At 39.7% G+C, this 27,371-nt stretch overlaps 1 protein-coding gene and 1 long non-coding RNA gene across 2 annotated transcripts; one reads left to right on the top strand and one right to left on the bottom strand.

Moving 5' to 3' along the window:
- Positions 1 to 345: 345 nt before the first annotated feature.
- PSMA5 (proteasome subunit alpha 5) lies at positions 346 to 18,524 on the bottom strand. The gene is made up of 9 exons (XM_006919599.3): positions 18,373 to 18,524; positions 14,528 to 14,594; positions 11,367 to 11,493; positions 9,093 to 9,160; positions 8,102 to 8,209; positions 7,903 to 7,961; positions 7,215 to 7,317; positions 6,177 to 6,263; positions 346 to 598 (listed from the first exon to the last, which is right to left on the bottom strand). The coding sequence occupies exons 1-9, from the start codon at positions 18,399 to 18,401 to the stop codon at positions 521 to 523; spliced, it is 726 nt and encodes a 241-aa protein (XP_006919661.1). The 5' UTR covers positions 18,402 to 18,524; the 3' UTR covers positions 346 to 520.
- A 105-nt stretch (positions 18,525 to 18,629) lies between these two features.
- Positions 18,630 to 26,601, top strand: LOC112486166. The gene is made up of 2 exons (XR_003048665.1): positions 18,630 to 19,064; positions 22,166 to 26,601. It is a non-coding gene; the product is annotated as an uncharacterized LOC112486166 (long non-coding RNA).
- The last annotated feature ends 770 nt before the right edge of the window (positions 26,602 to 27,371 follow it).

Consider the following 27,371-nt stretch of genomic DNA (forward strand, 5'->3'; position numbering starts at 1 on the left):
ACTGTTCATCAGGGTTTGGGGAGGACCTCAAAACATGTTCTTTTGATGGTCAATTAGTAGCATCTCCTTCATATAAGAAAAGCAGCAAAAATACCTGTTTACTCAAGATTAACTATAGGATTGAAGTGGCTTTACAATGGTATTAACATCTTAAACCACTGGGAGGAGCTGGATTAGTTTGAGTTCATTGCCAACACTCAGGAACTCATGATATAGTTGATTCTGTTGCAGCAAGCCACTAAAATTATTTCAGAATAGATACTCTGAGAGGGCAGGGATATGAATACCACTATCTTTCTTGCTCCCTAACATAAGCAGTTTGAATAAAAGACTGCATTAGAATAGTCTATTAACAAATACTTTAAATTTTTCTTTATTTCAGAACTGCCTTTATGTACAGACATCATAAAAAAATGCACATATACTGGAGATTTTCCAAGGAATATGAGCTGGAAATAAAAGTTAAGGGCAATTAGGAGAACTGAAACTGTCCCAGAGAAGCTCTGAGGATCACGCTTCCTTAAATGTCCTTGATAACCTCTTCGAGCTCCTCCTTTGTGAACATGTGGAAATTCTGGCCGGGCTGCACAGTGGCTAGCTGGAAAGAACACAGGAAAACAGAAGGGTTAATACGCTGGGCTCCATTAGCCTGCTACTTCCCTAGCACAGGCCGGAGAAGCTGTGCCGGTGACGCAGCTGTTCCTTAGGAACGAAGGGCTCTGCTGGTCCAGGGATAGCCTTTCCGGCAGCAGCTTCCGAAAATAGCTCTCCGACTCCAAAATAAAAATTCTTATTGACCAAATTTTCTATTTTGAGGTTAACCCACGACATCATAGTTAACCAAATGCCTCGTGTCGGCATCACTGTCACTTCTTGAAGTTACTTCAACAAGGATCACAAAAGCAACAGCAAATTACATGAGGTCAGTATTTTTTTCTGTTAAAGATTCCTTTAGAAATATATCAAAAGCATATTTACACACTTAGCAAGTCAAGCTTGTGTGTGTGACCTCAGGTTACTTGGCCACTCTGTGCCTCAATTTCCAACAGTAAAATGGGGACAATGATAGCGCCCAACTCAGAGCAGTTCTGACGATTAAATCTAGGTACCTAGAACATTATAATAAGCACAAAATAATTGTTAACAACTTTTGTTTGATATTATTTTCTCTGAATTTGGTCATATGGCAACCTAACAACAAAAAGTTGTTCTGTTTTGCTTCGTTTCTTAAAAAGACTGGCCATAAAAAGGTTCCATTAACAACGACAAGAAATCAGTTGTGACTGAAGTTATTAGTAATAACCAGCAGTCTAGATTATTATCTATTTAAATAATAAAAAGCTAAGGTCAAAAGATGGTTAATTTTAAATTTAAAACTATCAAGTTTTCTATCATCTCTGCTGACAACATAGTCCCACATTTTGGGGTACTACTAAGGAACAGGTGTCACTTCACATGTGCCTAAAAAGCTTAGGTGTTTTATTTGTTTTAAATGTCATTTCCTCATATTGTCTTTAACTTTAAAATTAAACATACTAGGGCCTTGTAAGTAATTTTCATTACTGATGTTTAATATAATTTGAAAACTTCCATAATTGGCATAGTCCAGTCACACGGTATTTATTATTATTTGCCTTATCTACAGGTAAAATTTAGAAAAAGACTACATCTTAAAACACCTGAAGATCTGGGCTGGAAACAGCCTAAAAAATGTTCTCAAAGCCTGCAGTCTTCACTCAAATCTCTCAAGCGATCTACCCAATTACATGAAATATCCTAAGAGTCCCAAATATATTTGCAAAATATATGTTATATAATCCATTCACGTCCACAGAGCCCTTGAGTTCTAGTCCAAGGAAATTAAAATATATGTCATTACTGCTTCTCTAGAGGACATGAGGACAGACATATAAGGTCAATGAACCAGAGAAGAGTGAGGGCCTCCAGAATTTTTTTGTCAAATCAATGACCGCTCACAGACTAGTCCTCTTAAATCATCACAGGAGCTATGAAACAGAAACTGGGCAAACTCTTACTAGAACAGTCCCATAGAACCAGGCTGCAAAACAACACTAACGAGACTTGCAAAGTACTGCCTTCAGGAAGGTACTCATCATTAGACAAGTAAAAACAACCGCTTGCATTTGCATAATGATAAATTTATTTACAAAAGCATATGAAAGATACTTTTCTATTTATCTCACTTTCGAAAAACCTGTGAGGTAGGTAAAAGGTATTTTCTTTCATGATTCGATCAATAATTAATGACTAAGCACCTGTGTACTAGTCATACAAGGCACAGGGATCCAAAGGTGAGGGAAGTCTCTAGCTAAGGTGCTCGACAAGAGCACTCCGTGTCGGGTAAGTGTTATAACAGAGCCGAGGGCATGTACAGTGGAGGCACAAGAAGGGATCTAGGAGTCAAGGAAGACTTCAAGGAGAAGCAATCTTGAGAGTTACGTCTTGATGGGTGGTAACAAGGGGCCAGACAAGCGAGGAGCAGAAGGGCAGATTGTGCAATTGCATAAAAGCATAAAACAAGATGATGTATTTGCAAAACTAAAAGTAATTTTGAGTGGCTAGAGGAGAGGTTGTATATGGGATGAGATGAAATGAGTGAGTAGGAGGTCAGAGCCCAGAGAGACAGGACCCAAAATCAGACCTGGGTTCAAATCTTGACTCCACCATTTACCAATTCTGTCATTTTGGGCAGCATCCTACCCTCTCAAAGCCTGTTTCCTCTTCTGTAAAATGGAAATAGAAATACGTATCTATAGAGCTGTTGTGAGGATTAAAAGAAATAATGGCATGTAAAATGCTTATTACCAAGGTGCCTAACAGATTTAAGACAACTTAAGTAGTTGTCTTGCCATGAAAAGAAGTTTAGAATTTATCTTACGATAGGAGCCCGAAAAAAATTTTTTTAAGCACAATCAAGATTAGATATGCAATTCAGAAAAACAACTTCAGTAGCACGATGGGGGGAAAATGGAATGAAATGGAGGAAAACAAGGTTAGGGGCAGGAGGAAAATCAGGACCTGAACAAAAGAAGGCACTGAAGGTAGGAGGGAAGAAGGGGCGCTGATTGATTTATGAGGCAAAGACAATTTAGTGAAGGGAAAAGGATGCCTTCCAGGTTTCTGCTGGGAATGAAGGGACAATGTTTGTGTTATCACTCAGGATTAGAAATACGAGAAAAGAAAATGGCTTTCAGGAAAGATAACAAGTTTAGTTTTACGACTGTCAAAAATTTGAGGTGTCTGCTTCAGAAAGGTCAAATAACAGGTCTAAAAAGTGCCCATGAAAACTGGCAAACAGGAGCTTTCTTAGTAAGAAGCAGTCTCAAGGGAATAATAAGAACAGAAACAAACATTAGTGATTAAGGAATAAATGAGATGAAGCAGTGAAGATAATGAACGTAGATTCTGTTTGGAAGAAACCTAACGATAAAGGTTAAAAAACAGGATGAATGGAGAGCACTCAACATAAAACGTAACTGATTACTGATACATGCAACATGGATGAATCTCAGAATCATTATGCTGAGTGAAAGGAGTCGACGCAAAAGAGTGCACACTGTATGATCCCTATATATGAGATTCTAGAACACGCAAAACAAATCTATAGTAACAAAAAGCAGAGCAGCACAAAGGAAGTGACTGAAAAGGGACATGAGGAAACTTTTGGGGATGATGGAGACATTTCCTATCCTGACTGTGGCAGCAGACAATGAATTAATTATACATTGTCAAAATCCACTGACCTGTACAATTAAAATGGGTACCTTTTACAGGATGTACATTATACCCCGACAAAGTTGATCTTTTAAAAAAAAGACGATACTAGATAGAGGAAAGGACTAATGATGAGTTTTGTTTTTGTTTTTCCAAAGAATGATGCAACTTGGAAATTTCCCGTTTTTGAGGGGAAAGCAGTTACCGAGAAGGAGAGGCCAGTGATCCAAGGGACAACTGATGGCACAGGGGCCTAAAGAGAGATGGAGGAGGCCGGGCTTCAGAGCAGTGGCTCCCTAATGCCTGACCTTCTGAGACTGACCATCGGAATCATCCAATGAGATTTCAAAAATCCAGACGCCTGGGCCTCATATCCAAAGACTGACGGATGGATAGTCAGGTAAGGACACCATGAGTTGGAGCACTGGTGGACTAAATAGTCTTGGACAAGTGAAGTGTCCTTTTTTAATGTGAAGAAAAACTAGAGTCAGGGACTACAGCAGCTGATGGTAGAGCACAGATGACACACACCTCTCTTCAAAGCAGCACTGCAGTTGCAGCGAAATTGGAAGAGCATATATATTTGCAGTTGCAGATGAGCCAGGCAGGCCTCAGAACCCGCACTGTGAAATCAACAGAGCTACATCTGAGGTGGCAAGGACTGAGTCTCAGCAGAAATGCCAAGACCCTATTTCATTCAGCACCGAAGGAAATGACAAAATCCCTCCTAAAAGTCAGAGGGGGTATCACTGCATATGTTGCACCTCGTTGTCTCAGAGATTGGCGAGAAAGGGAAGTATCTTCAAATCTTTACTAAGAAGCGGGGAAAAAACAACATATCTATGAAGTAAGTTTTTCCATTTCCATTCCAAGCTCCCTTCTCCCCATTACTGCTCAAGGAGCAAACCAAACGACCACTCCCACCCCACCCCCAATCCTCTCTTCAACTCCTCTCAGATCCTCTTCTGGCCAGCCCGTTGTTTCGGAATCCAATTTTGCCCCTGTCTCTGCAGCCTATGGAACCTGGCTCCGCTGGTGAGACACTCGCCAACACCACCCTCCCGTACTCTCCACTCTTCTGCCCGTAACCAAGCAGTCAGTCCTCCACCAGGGACCAACCCAAACATACGTTTTCTCAGTCTACGCTGAATACAGCTGACAAATATCCTGGTAAGTGATGATTGGTTTAATTGCTGATTTGTGATTACAAGCCTCAGTTGCCTTAAAAAAATTGAAATATAATATACACATATACATACATACATGCATACTATGCCTCCAAGGGTAACCACTATCCTGACTTTCTACAATTTGTTTTGCGATTCCAGCCTCAGCTAGCATTTTAATGTGGCCCAGCAATCCTATTACTCATCTGTTTTCCCTTTTTACTACCCAACTGACTTTTCCAAATATTTCCCATTCTCGTAATTTCACTGTTGCGTTCACCCGCCCTCAGCAGGTGATCTAACAAGCACCAGAGAAATACAGGACCTCTCTCCCAATTCACCTCCAAATCGGCCTAACCTTTACTTATCATTACCTCCTTTTCTCCTATAACCTCTTAGCATCCTACACAAAGGCATTTAGAATCTGGTCCATGCCTGTCCAGTATCATCTCTTGCTATCTCCCTATCTTACATAGATCTCACACCCCGGCATTCAGACAAAACCCTTAAAGCTCCCTTTAATGCACAATGTCATTTTACATCTTTGAGCCTCTGCACATGGCTGCTCCCTCTTCCTGGAGTACCATTCTCTTCCTTTCTGTAGACATCACCCTCTTCCAGTAAGCTTTCCTAATGCCCCAGTATAAGTTACGTGTTCTTGTGACAATTCATTCTTATTGCTGTTATGGAAGTTCTCACCCCAAGCTGTTATTATCTGTATGTCCTTTACACTACAAAGTACACAACTTCAATGGGAACTGGATTTTCTGTGTCTGTAACCCTGGTACCTAGCATAGTACCTGGCATACAATGGGTATTTAACATAATGCTAAATGAATTCTCTTTTCGAAAGCAACTTTCATTTGTACCACACCTTGCCCCCTCTTGAATATCTATCCTCCATCACTATCTAACCTCTGCTTCTATTTCTTTTAACATTCTTTCTGCCCTTCTAGTTTCTTCTCAGTCTATAGAAGTATTTTCAAGTCTTTCCTAATCCTTAGAAAAGCAAAAATCCTTCTCTTTAAAGCTGCCTTCTGCCGTCACTAGTAACGTCTTGAGAAAGCAGCGAACTCGTTTTGTCCACTTGACCTTCCTTTCACTCTAACTCATGGAAGTCTGGCTTCTACCATTACCACTTAACTAAGTTGCTATTCAAAGGATATCAGTAACTTCTTAAGAACTAGGCATATAAAAATGTGATTACCTTGATCTATTCAATCTTTCACAATGGGAACTATGATATCTGAATAAAAAACAATAAAACAAATATACCTCTATGTTAGTTGCATTCAGCTTCTCCTCCATTACTTGTTTGAGGATGATGAGTGAAGATTTGATGGCTTCTTTCAGTGTCATAGACTTGAAACAAAGAGGGGAAAAATAACTATTAATTATACATAATCCCTCTTTCCTTCAAAGTTTTCCCCTATATATCCCTGCAGAAATGATTCAAATATTATTAAACCAAATATCTTAATAAGTATAGTGCATTACAAGTATCTCTAGAATTCAAGTAACTTTCACAGGGTAAGTGATCTCTGAAGAAGGGGAAAGGGCTATATTCTCTAGTTATATTCTTTTTAAGTTAAAAGAAGCAAGACAATATTGGTGATATCAATGAATAATCATTACCAAACGATCTACGAAGGTGGCCCAATGGCTTAGAAAATCTTTTTCACCCTATTGTGTTCATTTCTTCCACACGTAAAATCAGTACTTTAGGGGTTGATGTGAGCAGACGTCCCTATATGAACCACCTGAATGGTGAATACGGCAGCCTTTGACCATAAGAAGTTATCCAAAACCAAGTCTTCCCATCCCACAAAGATAAAAATTCCCAAACGCCTACTTGCTTCAAGAGCCAGACGAGTAAGTATAAATCCTTACTGTTAAGTAGAGCTGTGACGATGAAGGATAAATAAATTGTGGCACATCTATACCACGGCATACCACTCAGCAATAAACTACCGATACGTGCAAACACGTGGATGGATCTCAAAAACAGTATGTTGAATGAAAAAAGGCAGACGAAAACACAAACTGTATGATTTCATTTATAAAAGGTACAAGGACAGACAAAACTAATCTATCATGGTAACTCTGGTTGTAAGGAAAGATGAGAGATGGACTGGAGCATTTTGGGGTGACAGAAGTGTTCTATATCTTGTTTTAGGTAGTGGTTACAAGGCTGTTATACAATCGTTAAAACTCATAGAACCAAATTCTTAAGATGTGTACATTTTATTGTAGGTAAGTTACATCTTTATTTAAAATAATAACAAAACGAAACTTGTAAGAATGCTTAATTACCTTGTGGTAAACTTCTTGCAAAGAGCTCTGGGCACCCTCTGAAGCAGAGCCAATTGCTCGAGCATCACACTGTACAAAGGTCCCAGATGGGTCCATATGAAACCTGCAAAACCCCCCAAAAGAGGATTAAAATACTTAAGAGTGGTGGCATTTTTTTATGTAACAAAACGTCTCACTAAAAAATATAAATTCTTGGCCTGCAGCCAGGAAACCACCAAAATACTGAGGCACAGATTGCAAAGATGTTCTATGCCTGGAGAAATGAGATCTTTTAAAAAGTGTTTAAGAAAACTAATAGCTTTCTCAGAGATTTAGAAGAGAAGTGTAGTTTATTATATCCGCATATGGCACTTGTATATGACTATCTAAACAATATTTGAGAACAGAGGTCAAATGTCAAATCAACATTCCAAAGCAAAGCTCTAAAACACATCCTGGCTACAGTAACAAAGTTACTTCTAATCCTTTCCAGAACTAGGATTGATTCCAATAGGGGAGTTCTTCAGAGAATCCCCAAATCTGTCTTTGTATAAAGAGCACAGAATCACTTAACTTCAGAGTTAGAAGCCCTTTGCTTTTCACAGCTCTACAATAATCTTCCCAGTTGATTTAAACTACCAGTCCCCATCCCAATTTACAATAATTCTCCCCAAAAGGAGGCAGGAAAAAAAGGCAAAATGGTTCTTACAGCTGGGGTCCTTTCTCATCAACTCCTCCAAATAACAGTGCTACTCCAAACGGACGAGACTAGGACCAAAAAACAAGAGGTATTAAGATAAATGGCTATGAAGCAGAGGGACGAGAGGGGCTGGGAAAGATACGTTCAGAGGACAGATTCCCATGTCCCATAGAACCGCAAGAAAATGTGACGCAAGCATCACACCCACCATGGCACCCGGGTCTGCATCTTCTTCTCCAAACTGCAGAGCGAGATTGGACACAGCCTGGGTCACACTCTCCACTGTCATTGTCTCATTGTATGTGAACCAGTGGTTCTAGAAAAAGAGCAAAGCATGGTCTGCCTTTCAAATAGGAAGGGCATGAAAGCAGCCCGCCATCCCACCACACACGGCCCGCTTCGAACGGTGCTTGGAAACCGAAGGCTCAAGTCCCAGTGTGTTTCCCTTAACACTAAACTCGAACGCCTGGGACTATGTGAGAGGAAGAGAAATAGCTCTTTTATTGAAAGGACTCTCAGCAATGACAGACTAGCAGATTACTTCCTCGAAAAACAGTGAACCCCTCACAGCACCAAGGCTGGTCTTTTCAAGAAGAGACTGCTAATAGCTGGGTGCTACTTTCCCCCAAAGACCTTATCATTCTGTTCGTGTTTAAATTAAATGACATTCTTACATAAGTACTGACAGCAAACTTGCAAATAAGTACAAATTTTTTTACCATCAGTTATTTTTTTCTTACTCGTCTACTCTCCAGGCAGCAGGCGCTCAGTTAAAAAAAAAAATCACTATTCCTGGCCAGTATTTGTCACCTGGTACATATCATTACCACGGGAGAGCTGGCATTTGCAGCAAAGGCAGCTGGGGGGAGAATGTTCTTCAGCTGTGTTTACCTCCTGCTATGGTGCTTCTACAGAAAGTCAATTAGGGAACAGAGTGCAGTACACCGCTTGCTTTACATAACGCAAATCGAAAAGAAGCAAGAGACTGTGAGCACTATTTACCAGGGCTTCCTTAAAGCTGCAATGGGTGGATGGCTAGACCTCAAGCCTCATAAAGTTATAACTAGGAATTCTACCCAAATCACTCCAAAGAGCTACATCTGATATTAACACAGAGTCCTACAATGCAGCCCAGGCAGCTATTGTATCACTAGCAACTCAAGCATCATGGTAAAAATGAGAGGTGATGCTACTTTTACCTGTGTCTCCACTCTGGCTTTATCAATTAAAGTCTTAGCGTCAGCAATTAGCCCACTCATGGCACAACCTGCAATGTAAAAGCAACAGTGACCCAGTGGCCAAATCCTTGTAAAACTCTTTCATCCACTCAGGAGATATAGAAATTCTGGAGTGGAATAATGGCAGCCATTCAGGAATCCCATAGCAATATAACCAAGAGATTAGACGGGAAATCTTCTGCACTGAACATAAAGTACGATTATATCATAAACAAATAAAAAACCATCCGCAATGACACAGAAGTCCAGCTAGTAAGATAGAAGGCAGACAAGAACAGCTCATCAAACATGAATTTCCGCATATTACATTCTTAAGCATCCCTTCAGCACTCTGTAGATCATGATACACCTTCAAACTAAGCAAACACCAACATCCCAACAAGAGAAATAAGGAAAAATTAACCATGTCACTAACAGCTATGATGGAAGAACCTAGAATAAAATCAAAACACTTTTTACCTCCCTGACCAAATAGAAACCAACTAATTAAATTAAAAGGAAAATTTGCCTGATGGTCCAAGATGCTAGGGTTATGGCTGTTAACTTTATATGCCACGACTCAAATCTAAATCTCCAGCCTGGGTCATGTTCCCATGTTTCAGACCCATAAAGTCCCAGATTCACTTAATGTATCTACTTGGGTATACCACAGACTCAAATCAAGTTATTCTCCTTCTAGACTCCATATTCTTTGGTCTACACAAGCAATCAAATCCTAAATTCTATCAATCTCTATCTGATTGACCTGTCTGGCATTAGTCCTTACCTCTCCGTTCTCTAGCCCTGGCCTTGGTTAAAGCCCTCATTAACTCTTTGTTTGGACTTTTAAAAATTTCTTACCTGGCCTCGCTGCCTCCAGTCTCAGGCCCCTTCACTCTACCTTCAACACTGTTACCCGAATGGTCTTTCTAAAATCATAACCTGATCATATTACCTCAATGTTTAAAACCCTTTCCATGAATACAAGATCAAGTTTATGCTCTTCAGCATGGTAAAAAGGACTATCTGATTCCAGACTCATTTCTTGCCACAGTCCATCTCCTGGTCATACCAAGATCCTTGTGCCAGTATTTCATATTTCACACCACCAAGGCTTTGCTCATTTCTATTCCTTCTGACTAGAATGCTCTCCCCTGCTACCCCCAGACACTTGCTCTTTGGTAAACATTTCCTTTTCTTTTAGAATTCAACTCGGCTCTGGCATCACTTTTATGGAATCCATTTCTGAAAGCCCTACCATCACTGGCCCCTGATAAAGTTAATTATTTCCTCCTTAGTACACCTACTGAGCACATACTCCAGCCTTTTTTAATACCTACATCACTTAGTTGCATTTGCTTATTTACACATCCACCTGCATAATTAGACGGTATGCTCCCAGAAGACAAGGGCTATGTCTCATTCCTCCTTGTATCACTGGTGACTAGCATCATGTCTAGCACAAAGTAGGCTCTCAATTTCTTGAATGAAGTGACACTGACCTACCTCTAAAAGACAGCTAATTTGAGATAAAGCAGATACAATGTTCTAATCTTAAATCTCAATTTCTATACCTATGAAAGAGAAAATGTCAAGCTCCCAGTTACCACAGAACTCAGTTCTGATGCCTTCAAGCAATTAATTATTTTACCAATGTTTCATTAATTAGATGACTAGATAGGTTAAAAAAATTTAGACGGCCAACTAAAATGCCATGCTATAAATAAGTAGAACTACTTACTAAATGGTACTAGAAGCTAAGGCAGGGAATTATAACAGAGCTGAAAAAAAGAGAAATAGGGGGAGACAGGGAGTAAAAAGATGTATCTGAAAACAGAGGCAGAGAACTGATCTGGTCAAAGTCTATCATTCTTCTACTCTCTGAAGCTGGTCACTCTGAAGGTCTTCAATTTTCTGCATTGTCAGAATCCTCTGCTCCTGGCCTCCTACCAGGGCTAATGTTATGCATCCGTGAAGACCCAGACATCATAGGGAACTGGCCAACGATTCAACCTTAACTTATTTCAACAACCATCACATTTGCCATGTCTAAATTTGAGGGAGAAAGGACCTTCTGGGTTTGAGTAAGTCCTACCACTGCTTCCTAGTCCTATATTATGCTCATTGGCCTACTGCCAGGAAATCAACAGCTAACAAGGGGATAAGAAATTCATATAATGAACCTCCTCTGGAACATCAAAGACAACTAATTAACCCAGACCAAACTCTACAGAGCAGCTCTTCCCCACTCCTTACCTATGTGAGCATCAATCTCTACAATTTTCTCAATGCTGCTTGGCTCCATGAGTGGGGAGGTAATTCTCTTCTCCACAGCTAGGCACACACCCTCTGATGTCTGGATTCCAATAGCTGTAGAACCAAGCTAAAGAGAAACATGTTGTGGTTATCATGTACAGGTCAAAGAACAGTCACAATACTCACCAGAACTCTCTCTGTAGATCTTCACAAGACTAACACCTCATTCGGCCATAGCTAGTACCCAGAGAAAGAATGAGGTGCACTCTAATAAGTAAGGTACTGTTCCTTTCAATGGAAAGGGCACTGATTTACAGAATTTTGAGCTTCTGAAAGGGAAGTTCAATAAGGTCTTGAAAATATCTGGAAAATGATCATCTCTAATGCCAATATTTTGGAGAAAGGCAGATTCTAAAGTTCTAAAACATAGTGGGTAAGGAAGTAATAAAACTCTTTTTTTCTGGACCTGGTTTCTTTTCACCTCTGCTATCTTGATCTGTTCCAAAAGGTGATATTCTTCAATCTATATGACCACCAGAAAATAAATTTACTTTAAAAAAGTGGGGACCAGGGTAGGTGGTGGCAGGGGGACAGGGGAGGGGGGGACAAACACACCACCTACATAAAAATATTAACTTAATTTTTTGAGGTCACTAGCAGCCCACAATATAGCTTAATTTCATATCTCCATCTCCATGCCACCGCCCTCATCACCTACCCCTCTATGTCTCAGTTTCCTTATCTACAAAATATGGATGATAATACCTACATCGAGAAGGATAAATACAATAAATAAAATGCTTTAATGGTGTTTAGCACATAATAAATGACTGACCAATGTTAGTTATTCTTATCGTATGCCTGGATTACGTCAATAGGCTCCTAACTTAAATCTCACGTTTAATTTTTCACCCAATGTATCTTTCATGTTATGGCCTGACTGACCTAATAAAATTCTATTTTCATCATACTTCTTAGCTCTGGAAAAACTAGTGTCTTCTTATACTGCCTATAACATAAAATCTAAATAAGATTCCAGAGCCCTCAAAACCTAATCGTACTTTTCTCTTCTAACTTATTACTGATTATTCTCCAACAAAATCTCTCATGTATAGCCCAACCCATTTTCTCAAGCTATATATTATCCCCTACCCTTGCATCTCTGCTCATGCTGTCTCCCCTGGAACACATGCTTCCCTCTGCCTATCTGAATCCACCCATCATTCACAAAGCCTTTCAAGACTGTATGTGCTCACTCCTCTAAATTACCTTTATCTTTTGTTAGTTCTACAAAGCAATGACTGCCAGTGTGAGCATCAGACTCTTAGAGCCTGTTATTGCAAAGGATTCCAAAGAATTCCATGAATCATTATGCATAATACACTTGACACGCAAAATAGCCTGCATGAGACAAGCTATTTTATAAAACCTATCTCAAAATCAAGATAATTTTATTTTGTACACTTACATTTACCCCCAGATATTTCAATATTACAATTCTGCCTTAACTCCAGCCCTCTTCCTTTGGTGGGGACTGGGGAGGGGGAGAAAGGAAGAGAGGGAACATACGAACTGACTCTGTAGTATTTCTTTAATATAACTCACTAGCATAGTAATCAACATCCAGATGTTCAGTGTAATACAGTAATTTGGACATTGTCACAGATTTCCACTCCTTCCCCCAAGAATCCTACTCTAAAGGCATTTTTTCTTCCACCTCTGCTGGCTATATCTTACCCACTCCACCCGTTACGGTACCTCTACGCGATAATTTCTACAGCCATTTTTAGTCATTTCTCCAGCTCCTTTCATACTACTAAATCCTTACAATTATCAAACTGCTTTCTCATTGGCTAATCATAAGTTGCCAAGGCAACAATCAGGCTGTTTAAAGGCCAAAGAGACTGAATTTTCACAAGGGGTAAGTCGCCTCCACTAAGGGCCATATCACTATTGCTATCCCAGCCCAACCAACGGCTACAGATTAGATACCATCTCATTATCATTAAGCAATCTGGAAATTACTAGCAGTAAGGAGCTAAAAGGAGAACCCCCCAAAATGAGGACTGCTCTTGGCTTGCAGAACTGTTGTCTTAGCTGAGGCTCAAAATAAATGTCACAGCTTAGAACTGTGATAGTCCTGTACTTCATAGTAATGTATGGTTTCAATACAGAGCAAAGATGGTCAAAAAAAGAAATAGGCACTTGTAGCTGGCCCATCATTTTCTGTCCCACTATCTGTCACGGTGCTTCCACCTTCACGTGTATGTCTTCAACTACTAGAATCTCTTTTCCCCTTTTCCAGATTCTTATACAACCATTTCCACCAATACACTTCTAGAAGAGGTAGCTTAGAAAGAAACACAGTAGCTCTTCTCAATTATGTGTGAAACTGTCTTATGGAAGAGGTTTAACATCCTGTGTGGTTCAAGGATAAAACTAGGACCAACTGAAGGAAATTCAGGAAGCCAGACTTCTGATTCAATACAAGGATAAATTTCTAAACCATTATGAACTGTTTTCAAAGAGAATGAGTTATCTGAAACACAGAGTGAAGAGCTGGACTAGATCAATGATTCTCAACCCTTGCTAGATAGTAGAATCACTAGGGAGTCCTTAAAAATACTGATGCCTGGAATCTAGATTATCATAACCTAACAACAAATATAGATTCTACATAATAACTAACTTTAGCTTACTTTCTAACCAATTTTTGAATACTGGTTTGAACTATTCAATTTTGTTACTAGATTACAGAGCATATCTCTTATCAGTCCCAAAAGTGTCTAGTACAAATTTACAATTTTACCAACAAGAATACAGGTGATAAGTTAAATGATGTGTTAAAAATCTCTCAGGTGCTAACTCTGGGCTTCTACATACTTTCTTTATAGCCAAGATTATAAACACAAACATGTCCCTACAATCAACTGAGAAAAAGCTCCTTACATAATTATGAAACAGTTATATGTTCAAAAAGTTTTAAAATAGATCTTAGGAATAGGATTGAAATTGTTACTAAAATGGTTAATAGTGGTTGGCTAAAAAGAGATAAAGAACATTTTCTAAAGGAATAGCTAAAACAGATTTACTCTAAATGGTCTTCCAGCAAAGCATTAGGTTGCCGTGAAATTAAAAAATTATGCCACTTGACACTGTACCTTGATAGCCTCGATGGCATATTCCACTTGAAATAATCTTCCTTCAGGAGAAAAAGTATTCACACCCCTATAATTAAAAAAAAAATGGTGTTAAAAACTGTCAGAAAAAATAAGCACAGAGACAGTAAACTAGGTTTCTTGACATCTAGCTCAGATGGCTACAAGATGTGCATGTTGTCATTATTCTCCTTTGCCCACAACAATCTGTAGTTATTTTCTTGCACATCAACAGCTTTTCAATATACAGAACACTTCTACCCCACTCAGAGAGAGAGTCTTCAAACTGATCAAATGAGAGCAGGTGACTTTCTGCCTTAATCCTGAATCAATCTGGAATTCCTTCGATAAATTCATGCCCCAAAACTATTAGGCAATTCCCAAGAAAATGGGCATTTATTCTTATCCTCTTCTCATTATGTGCATTTGATGTTAATATGTTACTTTTTAGTAAATGTCAGTCACAGGTACATTTCTCTAATTATTTGTATGAATTAGTATTAACGACAGACAGAGATCTGTGGGTTCCTAAAGCCTAACCCAGTTCATTCACTGAATATATATTTCTACCAATTCCATGACTGACTGCTTTTGTCTCTAAAACACTCCCCCACCTTTCCTTGCTCCAGTTTGCTGGAAATCTCTATGGAGAAGAGGCATCAATTATGGTCTTAGCTATAAAACCTTTCAGCACACATTGGGCACTTTAAAAATATGAGCAAATGAATGAAAATAGTAATGATCCTTGGTTTACAGAGTCTGAGATTTTTAAACATGTAACATGATGTAGTATAGAAATTAGTTTTCAAATTTATCAAAAACTTTTTTCAAAAAAAAATTTATATAGATCCCCAAAATATAAAACAGATAATACAAGTCGACATTTACTACATATCTACTATACGCCTGGCACTGTTATAAACTTTTAAATGATTTGACTCACTTAATCTTCAAAACAATTCTATGAAGTAGTAGTCTAACATAGATACTACTTTACAGATGAGAAAGTTGAGGCACAAAGGTTAAGTAAGTTGCCCAAAGTCGCTCAGCATATAAGAAGCAGAGCTGGAATTAGAATTTAGGCAAACTGACTACAGTGACCAAGTTTTCAACTATTCCACTAAACTGCCTCTGGGAACTATTCTGGCTAAATCTGGGGCAGGAGAATCCCACCATCCCAGCCTCCCTTTTACCCCAGAGTTAATATCCCTAAAATCATTTAAAAAGTTTAGGACTGTAAGGAACACATTTTTAAAATCACTGAGAGAAAAGTCTGAGGACAGAAGAGCTGGGATTAAGTTCTAGTTCTGCTACTTACTAGCTTTAATTCCCTCAAATGGAAAACCAGAAAACCAAAAAACCCTATCCTGCCTCTGTCACAAGTCAATTACTACTAAATTGCATGGAGTATGAAAGAACTTTGTAAAGTGTAATGTACCATGTGAATGTAGCATTTTTACCCTAATTCAAGAACTTCATCCTAGTGAGGTATTACTCCATCCTCCATAATATGGGGCTCTATTCTTGACCCTCTTCTCAAACTTTACGGTTTCCATGGGTTATTTCATTTATGCCAAGTACCAACTCCGACTTCCAAACCTCTATTACCGGTCTGACCTCTTCCCCTATTAATCTAAACGCCTCCTGAGCATTTCCACTTGAATATCCCATTAGCGCTGAACACCCAACATTTTCTAGTTTGAAATATCTTTAAATTCAGCCATCTTTACAAAATCAGCTCCATCTCCTGCTATTCCTACTTCATTTTTATTTTAAAACACCTCCAATCTCCCAGTTCTCCAAGCTAGAAAATTTAAAATGATCGGACTCATTCCTATCTTTCCCATATCAACCATATGCCAAGTCATATCAATTCCTCCTCCACAGTAACTCGACACTCCCTACCTTCCATTCTCTATGCTCTCGTTACCTTTCACCTAATCATTGTAATATCCTTCTGGTATTTACTCATTCTTTCCCTTAATCCAGTCAATTAATATCTATAAAACACAATTATGATCATATAACTTCTTTAAACGACTTAATGGCACAGATTTACCTACAGAGTAAGACCCAAACTTCTTAACCTAACATTAAAAACCGTTCAATATCTAGCACCATGCTGTTTTTTCCCATATCTCTCACTATTCTCATACATGTACTATATGTGCCAAACAGACTAGAATTTCCCAAACATGCACTGTTTAGGAAACATGGACTTTCCCACTGCCCCTCTGTTCATTCTATATTCTCTGTCTCGAAAGTGTTGACTCTCACTATCCACATTTAGTCAAATCTTGCTTTCTCAGGATTCAGTTTAAATATCAGCTCCTTCGTGAGTTTTCCATGACCTCCTAATATTGAATGTAATCTCTCTCATAAAAATCACCATACTGTTGATTTGAATTTCTCTGACATGAATACATTTCTGATTCATACTGTAGTTACTTTTGTGAATAGTTCTTTAAAAGACAGTCTCCCGTGAAAGCAAGGATCTTGATTTTGTTCACTGCTGTATGACTAGCAACTAGAATGGTGCCTTGAACATAGCATTCAAGTACATTAGCTAGTTTTTGAATAAAAAATAGTGGTATTTTAGGCATTCTTGGGAAGATACAAAAATGAACAGCACAAAGTGGCAATAAAGATAGATGTTAAGTAAATTACCACAAAACCTTAATAAAGGCTTTCTGATAAGGGTAACAACTTCCATCATACACACCCTAACTAAAAAGTTTATCATCACTCAAAGATGATTCTCTTCAATGCTCTGGAAGGTAAATATTGAGTAACAGTTATTTCATAGGACAGTAGGAAAAAATGTCAGTTTTAAAACTTCACATACATCTTCTATGTATGCAAAAGGATAAAAAAGAGGTAGTTCCAGATGATAAAAACTTTTGACAGTGTCAAAATATACTTGACAAGAAATCAGCTTCTCAAGCCACCTAGTACAAAGAAAACATCTGCTTTCCTGGCTTAAAAGAAAAAAAAAATTAATAGCTATGTGAAAACTTAATTGATTAAAACGGAAACTGAAAGTAAAAATGTCTACAGTATAAAAATGTATAATTTAATATTACTTAACATTTCCAAGACCTGAAAGGTTTTTTTTAAAGTAAATACAACAATCTCACAACTTTGATTTCGAAAACATCTGGCCTTCAACATACACTTAAATTAACTTGTTTAAAACTCTTTAAAACGTCAAAAAAGCGTAGGTGTAGTGGAATTAGCACGTAGAGAAAACTTTTGCGAACCACTCTAAATGCCAGCTCCTATAAAATCAGACTCCAGACCCTGTGTCTGGGGAGAGCTGAGACCGTCTTCGCGATTTTGCAGAAACTATACATCCTACATGCCCTACTATATCTCAATCAAAGAAAAGGCTGCTCTATTCCCATTACTAAGAAATGGAAAACGAGACTGTTCTCCTAGAAGGAAGGAAGAGCTGAAATTATCAAACTCATTAAATACATTCTAGTGCTTTTTCTTCCAGGCAGCACGAAAAGATGAACCGGAAAGGGGGTAACCCTTGGCCTTCTCCGGGTTAAAGGTCAGAGTCTCGGCCCCTCAACTTTCTTCCCCAAGTACAAAGCAAAGCTTCTCGCTTCCGCACCGAGTTAGGACCCAGTAGTGACTCAGCGGTAGGACAAGGGAGACCGATCGGCGCAAGTGTAGCTTAGGGAATCACACTGGGCGGCTCGGAGCGCTAGAGATCCCCAAGCTGGACCAGACTCGGGTACCTGGGAAGCCCCATGACACGGCAGAACCCAGGCCGGGACTGGGCCCTTGGCCTGCCTGCCCACCCATAACCCCAACCCCATTCCCACCCCCGCTGCACACACCTGTCGTACTCAGACCGGGTGAGGAACATGGCGAGGGCTGGAAAAGGCGACAGTGGCTACGCGGGGATTTTGAGAGCCAACACGAGTGCACCGCCACTCTATCCACTCACACTGCCGCAGAACTGAGACCCTGCTCTCAACTGCGCGTGCGCCTACGACCCCTTCAGCCCGCCCCCCTGTGCCTGCCTCCTATTGGTTGGTCGTAGTTCTAGCCACGTTGATTGGTCCAAAGTGCTTCCCCGCCCGGCTTCGGTTGGTCCAGTGTGGGCGGAACAAGAGTCGTCCTTCCGCTTTCAATTGCAGGTGGTTGCTACGGGCACTGGGAACTGAAAGTACACCGTGAGAGTTCTTTTAGAGAAGGTGTGAACCTGGCCCAAGATTGGCAACTGGGAAACTTTATGTGGAGAAAGGGCGATCTGAGTCCTGACTCGATAGGTCCCTCGCCGGCTCCCGTAATCCCCGCCAGAGCACGTTGGCTCCATTTTCTCCAAGCTCTCCAGCCGCCGTGCCTTTCGCGGGATTCCCCGGTCTTCCGGTTCTGGTGCGGTCTTCTGCGAGGTGCTGTGTGCAGTACTCCAGGGCCGGACGTGGGCGGTGCGAGCGAGTCCATTCGCTTCAGCCCTCCCCTGCCATTGCTGTTCAGGAAAGTTGGTGGGTTTTAACCTGTCGGAAAGTCGTCAAGTTTCCGCAAGGTAACTTTACCAGCATTTCCTTTTATTCCCTCACCCCCACCTCTACTCCAGGGCAGATTTTATACCTAGTGACCCAGAGCTCTAGATTCGGAATTCAGATTGTTCACCGCCTTTTCTGTTATTCATGAAGAATTAATTAGCTGAAGTTGCCGCCTTTTTTTTAAAGCTTGTTTCCCTTCCCTAAGGGTAGAAGAGCAACTTCACATCTTCGTTGAAAGACTGTAAATGAATTATTTGTTCAAGGAAGATAACCGGTTAAGTCATTTAATGGGCAGTATATGAATGAAAGGAAAATGCTAAGGTTTCATTTTCAGTTAATATACCAGTGGTCAAGTCCTTAACCTTTCCAGGCCTGTATCTATCAAGTAAAGTTTATACCTAGCCCTAGGTTAGGATTATAAATGACCAAGGCATTTCAGAAAAAGGTGAAGGAAATGTAGAAATATGCCTTTTGGGTACCGATATGTTTTTCCCATCATTTATTCCCTGCCTTCATGAATTCATCAGGAATTTCATCTTGTGGTCCCTAGCCAATAAGATATTTGATACTAATAAAACAGGAGAAATTCCAAGTAGCAGTTCTCAGGGATCTGTTAGATTTCTTAGGGTATCCTTTAGGTTTCTCGTTAGCTAATGTGACCTTTCTATTAACAATGTTAGTTAAATTCACTATGCTTGCTCCTTCAAAGTTCTTTTGAAATTAATATATAGTAACTACATATGTATCTAATATTTCCTGAACACCCAGGAATACAGGGTGCTCTGCGGCCCCTACTAATATCTGATAAGGGAGTGAATGTCTCACAAAATTACTTGAATGTGGAGTCTCCTCTTGGTAAATGTGTTTGTGCCCTATATATAAATGAAGGGGGTGAAGGTGCAGGTAGCTGATTGTGGATAAGAAGGGACATTTTGTTTTCTCAGAAAGTGGATCGTTACGGCATAAAAATCCGGCACTTACTATAGTTTTTTTTTTTAAAAGTTGAACCACATGTCCCTCTGAGGAAAATAATAAGCCATAGAAGAAAGAAGGAAGGGGATACAGTAACATATGAGAGAATGAGCTAGATTCAGGAACTAAGAAGGTATATAAACATCTTAGAGAACTAGGCACCTGGTCCTGGAGCAAAATAAACTGTGGCAGAATAGTCAGGGTGGACTGGAGACATTACCTAGATAAAGAAGCCGGTAAAAACTGATCCCCAAACTGAATGTATGTTATGTACCTGTAATTGCCTAACTTGTATTTCTGACTGTATGTAAACTAGAAATTATTACTTTTTAAAAAGACACCTGAAAGTGTGTATAGCTGTCCTGATGACTCAAGGAGAGATACAAAAGAAAAGATTGGGAACTGTTTCCAAGACTACAGCCTTATAACGAAGCACCTGGTACTTTGGGTGGTGGCAGCAAAAGCAGGGAACTGACATCTGGGCAGCTGCTATGATGCTAAAGACACTACCTTAAAAAAGTAATTCTGAAAGCCTTGTGAAATCGCTTTTAAATGAAAGATTAGATATTTTAAAAAGTAATTGAGTATAAACAGGAATGAAATTCTGATACATTCTACAACTTGGATGAAGCTTGAAGACATTATGCTAAGTGAAACAAGCCAGACACAAAAGCTTATTGTACGTACTTATATGAAGTACCTAGAACAGTCAGACTCTTGGAGACAAAATGTAGAATAATGGTTACCTGGGGCAGGGAAAGTGGGGGTGGGGGGGGTGGGGGAGTTGGGGAATTATTATTTAATGGGTACAAAAATCTCAGTATGAGATGATGAAAAACCTATCTCGAGATGGATTGTGGTGATAGTTGCATAATTGTGTGAATGTACTTAATGCCACTGAACTATACACTTAAAAATGGTAAAAGGGTAAATTTTCTGTTAAGTGTATTTTACCACAATAAAAATAATTCTTTTAAAGGAAGGTAATTGAAATGTGAGTTCTTTGAGGACCAGTGATGTGTCTTATTTAACTTGATGTATAATAAATGCTCTAGAAATATTTGCTGAGTAAATAGACAAGTATGTATTGATTGCTATAAACGTAGTAGCCACATAGAGATTAATATAGGTGTCACTTAGAGAGTTAGAGTAAATAGAAAATTCAGTATATCAAATTGCCACTCTTAAAATTTAATTTAAAACTAGTATTTCTTTTTCTTTTATTTCCTCGTGGGTTTTTTTTTTTAAGTGGAAGTTTGTTGGTCACAACCTTTTCAGTGAAATACTGAGGGATGAGAAAAATTGTTTCTTAGGAAATGCAGATCATTTGGATATTAATGAAAGTTCTGCATTCACCCACAGAATGAAAGCTCTCAGATATTTTGGTACTTTTTTGCACATTTTTGCCAAGAAAAAAGGGACAGCAATCCCCTAATTGAAAGATGCCATAATTATTTTAGAGATAAAACACAGAGGTCTAATATTATAATAAAACATGATATTTTCCCATCTATAGCTTAGACGCCTTAAAATTCCACTGGAAGTAAATAGTTTGGTAAAAATAGCCCAATAAATATTGGAAATACTCAGATTTGTTAGTAAATCATATGTGGTCACTTTGTGTCAGATATTCCTGGGCAAATGGCAGAAGATATGTAGAGAATTTTGTAAGTGATTGCAAATCAATCTAATATAGGTCCCTTTGCTTTTCCTAAATATTGCGCCCCCCAAATCCAACTGTTCGTTTATCTGTAGCAGCTACAATTTGTCATTTACATAAAAAGACATTTTAGATTTGGCCACTTTGCCTTGTTTGTGATTTTTTTTTTTTTTTTTTTTTTTTCCTAAATCTGCAAAATGAAGAGGTTAGAATATTTAAAAATAAGCAAAGATTTTTAGCCAAGGCTATTGGGAGGTTTAACAAGCTTTGATTCTTGCAAGTCCCTCAAGAAATAATAATTGCCAGTCCTGGCCAATGACTGAGCATGGTCGGAGTACTAATGCAGCTTCATTGCTACAATATTTGGAACTCCTCTGATGGGCAGCTTTGGCTTGAGGACTACTCATAAGCTTAGCCAAAAGGTTCTTAGAACTGTGCTATCGTCTGAGATGCTGTCTACTCAATCCTTTCTTTTCCCCTCCTTTATAGGCATCAGACCTGTGTCACAGTTTGCAGACTCTCCCACCTTCTCCTGCTTCCTTCCCTTTTATCTTTCACAGATATTTCCCCTAATGAATCTTTTGCATTTTGTTCTGCTGAGTTGTGCCTTCCCCAAAATTTATATGTTGAAGTCTTAAACCCCCAACATCTCAGAATGTGACTGTATTTGGAGATAAGTCCTTTAAAGAGGCGATTAAGTTAAAAATGAAGCTACTAGAGCAAACCCTAATCCAGTCTGACTGGTGTCTTTAAGAAATTTAGACAAAAAGAGACACCAGGGGCATGTGTGCACAGAGGAAGGTCCATGTGAAGACACAGCAAGAAGGTGGCTACGTACAAGTGAAGGAAAGAGGCCTCAGAAGAAACCAAACTTGATGATACCTTGATCTTGGACTTCTAGCTTCTAGAACTATGAGAAGTTGATTTCTGTACAGAGCTTATGGCAAACCCCAGTAGAAAAATCACAGTGCAGTCCCTGGGACTCTGGAGCAAGGCCAGGCCATCTGCAACAAAGAATTATATACATTTTAAGAATCGACTACTAGAGTGATACTGGGCCTTGGTGGAAATAGAACACTTAACCATAAGGTACCAAGTAACCATGTGTCTAGAACTGCCTGTTATGGACTGGGTTCTATTGATCCAGATAGAACCAGCAGCATCTATTGTAAAATGGAAATGTTACATCATGGATGGAGCTCAAGTGTATTGTGGCACTGGTAAGCCGTATGACCGGGTAGCCCAGATGCCCATGTCACCTGCCACAACCAGACTAATATAACCAGCTGAAGGAGGAGGGGTAAAACCTGAGTTTGGTTTATGGATATGTCAGCTCAGTATATGGGTGCAGGCCAAAATTAGATGGCGGCTACATTGGTCATATTCTTGAGAGGCTTTAAAAACAAAATCTTCCCAATGGTCGAAGTTGGAAGCATTGTTTCTGTTCATTTGCTTTGTATATAAGGAGAAGCAGACTGAAGTAAGAATATATATAGATTCTTGTGCATGTGTCAATGGCCTGGCCTTTGGTAGAGGACCTAGAAGGAAAAAGACTAGAAGATCAAAGACAAGAAAGTCTGGGGTAGAATCATGTGGATGAATATAAGGAGTGGGCATGAAGTATGAAGATTTTTGTATTGCCTCTCATATCCACCAGGGAAGAGGCACTAAACAAGTAGACAGAATGACTCATCCATTTGTCATTAACAGCTTTAATCATCAGCCACCTTGGACTAGCACAATGAGCACTGTATGGGTTGTATTATATCCCCCACAAAGTTTGTTTGTTGCAATCCTAACCCCTAATACCTCCAATTGTGACCTTATTTAGAAATAGGATTGTTGCAAATGTAATTAGGATGACATCACGAGTAGAGTGGGCCCCTATGTCAATATGACTAGTGTCGTTATAAGCAGACACCAAGTGAAGAAAGAGATACACAGAGATAATGCCATGTGAAGATAAAAACAGATCAAGTTGATGTAGCAGAAGCCACAGCATGCCAAAATTGCCAGCAAACCACCAGAAGCTAGAGAAGAAGCATGGAACAGATTTTCCTTCACAACCCTCAGAAGGAACTAAACCTGCTGACACCTTGATCTCAAACTTGTGGCTTCCTGAACTGTGAGACAATATCTGTTATTTAAATCACCAGATCTGTGGTTCTTTATTAAGGCAGTCCTAAGAAACTCATACAGGCATATAAATAAAGTGGCCACAATGGCAGAGATGCAGGCTATGTATGGGCCCCAAAGCATGGACTTCAGCTTTCCAAGGCTGATCTGGCTACTGATGCCTAAATGTCCAACCTGTCAGCAAGAAATCAGTGCGGATCCCCCAATGTGGCACTATTACTCAAAGAGAACAACTGTCTACTTGGTGACAATTTGACTACATTGGGTCCTTTTTTTCCTGGAGGGGCCAGTGGTTCATTCTCACAGTGATAGATAGCTATTCTGGGTGTGGGTTTTCCTTTCCACGCACAGATCCTCAGCTGGAGTTACTGTATAGGGGTTTATGGAATGCCTGATCCACAGGCATAAGGATCCTGTGTAACATAGCATTCGACCAGAGGACCTGCTTCATGGTAAAAGAGGTGTAGGAGTGGACACGTGACCATGCAATCCACTGGTCATACCACACCATCCAAAAGAGCTGACCCCAAAGAGAGCTAGAAATGACTTTCTAAAGGCACGGGTGAAGTGCCAGTCAGAAGCAACACTCAGAAGTTGGATGCTAACATTCAGGATGAGTTGTACACATTAAATCAGAGGCCTTTATGACCCCAACAGGAAAAATACATGGGTCCACTTACCAAGGAATGGAGGCAGGAATAGCACCACTTACCTTTGCTGCCAATGACCCACTAGAGGATTTTGTGCTTTCCATACCCACAAATCTGGGCTCTATAGGGCTGGACGTACTGGTCCCCAAAGAGGTTGCACTCCTGTTAAGGGACACAGCAAGGGTCCTATTGTACTACAAGCTGTGACTGCTGCTGGGTACTTTGGACTCATTCCAGGAGCATCTCCTGATACTCTCTTGCCCCATTGTAACTGTGAATACATGTAGCAACTCTGGCCTGAGAAAGGTATGGTTATCAGGAGCTCAGACCCCTTAGGAATTAAGGTTTGGATCATACCACCACTTAAGCCAACAAGACCTGCTAAAATGATAACTGAGGATGAGGGGAATTTAGATTGGATACAGGGAAAAGGAGAGAATGCCCATGTTGGGGCCTCCAAACCAATTGCTGTGTTCATTTCACTAACTTCCTCTTCTAAGTTTCCCTTCAGGAAGAAAGGCCCATGGGAACCATGGAAGAGCATCTCCAACCCTGCATCAAGAAGTAGGTCTGTGGGGCAAAGGAATGAACTGTGGTGGTTCGGAAAATGGGCCACTGGATTTCCTGCTGTGCAGAACATAGTTAATTGATGACCCCAGCTGCTGACCTGGATCTACCACCGTGTTCACAACTGAGGCCACACTTCCCATAATCTGTTCCTCGCTGATGACTGAGCATGGTGCGGTAATAATACAGGCTCATTTCTCTGAGACTTGGGACTCCTTGGGCCACCCTGACTAGAGAACTACCCATAGGATCAGAGCTCAGAGGGAAATTTAGAGAAAGGATCAGGAAATTTATGCAAAGTAAAATTAAAGATAAAACCAGAAATCAATGAAATAGAAAGCAGATATACAACAAACTTGGCAAAGCCAAGACTTATTAATCTTTGAAAAGACTTAAAAAATTAACTCCTGGAAAGACTAATGAAAAAATGTAAGAAAACACATTACCAATATCAGTAGTAAAAAGGGGGACATCACTACAGGTCCTGTAGACATTAAAAATATGAGGATATTATAAACAGTTTTATACCAATAAACTTGATAATTCAGATGAAATGGAAAATTTTGTCATAAAAAGAAAACTAAGACTGAAACATAATAAATAGAAAGTTCTATATATTTTAAAGGAATTAAATTTATAATTTAAAACCTTTCTAAAAAGATAACTCCAGATGGCTTCACTGGTGAATTCTTTCCAACATGTATATTTCTTTTAGAAAGGCATAAAAGGCATATTCACACTTTCTAATGCTTATATATTACACATTCTATTTGTGCATTAACTTCTCCCTGCTCCATATATCATTTATTGAGACCTACTAAGCGTTATGTTGAGAGTTGTAGATAAAAAGCTGAATAGTTTTTGGCAGAGGGAGCTTTCAGATTGATGGAAGAAGCAGACATAAAATGTAAATGCACTGAAATACTGCTAATAAAGATTTATATCAAGTACTATGAGAGATAGGTATGAATCCAGGGAAGGGAAGGCTTTCCAGGCATGAGAGGTGAAGCCATGTACCATGTGCTAGGAGCATAAAAATAACTGGAAAATAGAGGACATTCCTTCTCAGTGTTCCTTACTGGATCTTCTCTTATTTCCTTAAAATTTTTGATACCTCAGAGTTCTCTCCTTGGCTTCTGTTTTTCACTCTCCCTAAACAATTTCATCCATACCCACATTTGTCCTTTTCATTCCAAAATCTGTATGTCCAACCCCTACCTCTCCCTTGAGCTCCATGCCCAAATAATCAAGTAACGAGAGAACTCACAACAGTTGGGAGAGCTAGAGGAAACATCTCTAACATAACTGGAGCTTGAGTTCAGTCACGTGGCTGATGATCTAATTAATCATGCCTATGTAATGAAATCCCAATAAAGTCTCCAGTCATTGAGACTCAGAGGAGTCCCTGGTTGGTGAACACAGGTGTGTTGGGAAGGTGAAACGTCCTGACTCCATGGGGAGAAGGCATGGAATCTGTGTTGAAGATCTTCCCAGACCTCACCCTTGGTGTCTCTTCATTTGGCTGGCTCAGATTTGTATCCTTTAAATAAAACTGTAATGGTAAGTGTAGCACTTCTTTAGTTCTGTCAGTCATTCTTGTGAATTATTGAACCTGAGGGGGTCATGGGAATCCCCAGATTTCCTCCAGTTGATCAGAAGTTTGGGTGGCCTGAGGAACCCCAAAGTGTGGCTGGTGCCTAAAGTAAGAGCAGTCTTGCTAAGGACTCTTCCCTTAAACTTATGGAGTCTGATACTAATTCTAGGTGGTTAGCATCATAACTGTATTGCCAGTTGGGTTTGGTGTCAGAGTAACAGGTTAACAGAGAATCCTACTCAAACTGCCTTTATTTGTGCACATTACTGAAAAGTCCACAAGTACATGGCTTCGTGCATAGCTTGATCCAGCAACTCAGATAATGGGACCCGGACCTGGTTTTTCTTTCAGTTTTTCTTAAGACTGGCTTCATTCTCATCAAATTCTCCCATTGTGGTGCAGGATGTTTGCCAGTGGTTCCTGAGGCTATGTGTTTGTGGATTTATATCCAATTGAGGGGGCGAGGGAAGATGGGGGATGTAGAGATAGAGATAAATAGTTTTATTCATTCAAATAGATGTCCAAAAATTAAGTATAATTGGTCTGAGTTGGGTCATGTGCCCATCCTTGAATGAATTACCATGACCAGGAAGGAGTATTGCCGTTAGTCAATCAGAGCCTACTCCTAAAACCAGAGGCAGACTTTATCTTACCCAAACCATTTGGCCATGAATGGCTTGCTTTGTGCAAAATCTGGGTACTGTTGTTGGAAAAATGGGGAAATGAATACTGTGGAAACAATCAGTAA

This window comes from Pteropus alecto, unplaced genomic scaffold (assembly GCF_000325575.1).
Source record: "Pteropus alecto unplaced genomic scaffold, ASM32557v1 scaffold106, whole genome shotgun sequence".
Classification (NCBI taxonomy): domain Eukaryota; kingdom Metazoa; phylum Chordata; class Mammalia; order Chiroptera; family Pteropodidae; genus Pteropus; species Pteropus alecto.

Excerpts from the sequence above, each read along its gene's own strand:
- PSMA5 (XM_006919599.3), bottom strand. The coding sequence starts at position 18,401 with ATGTTCCTCACCCGGTCTGAGTACGACAG. Across the intron at positions 14,595-18,372 it reads ACCCGGTCTGAGTACGACAG|GGGTGTGAATACTTTTTCTC; the intron begins GTGTGTGCAGCG and ends TTTTAATTATAG. Across the intron at positions 9,161-11,366 it reads AGAGATTGATGCTCACATAG|GTTGTGCCATGAGTGGGCTA; the intron begins GTAAGGAGTGGG and ends TTTACATTGCAG.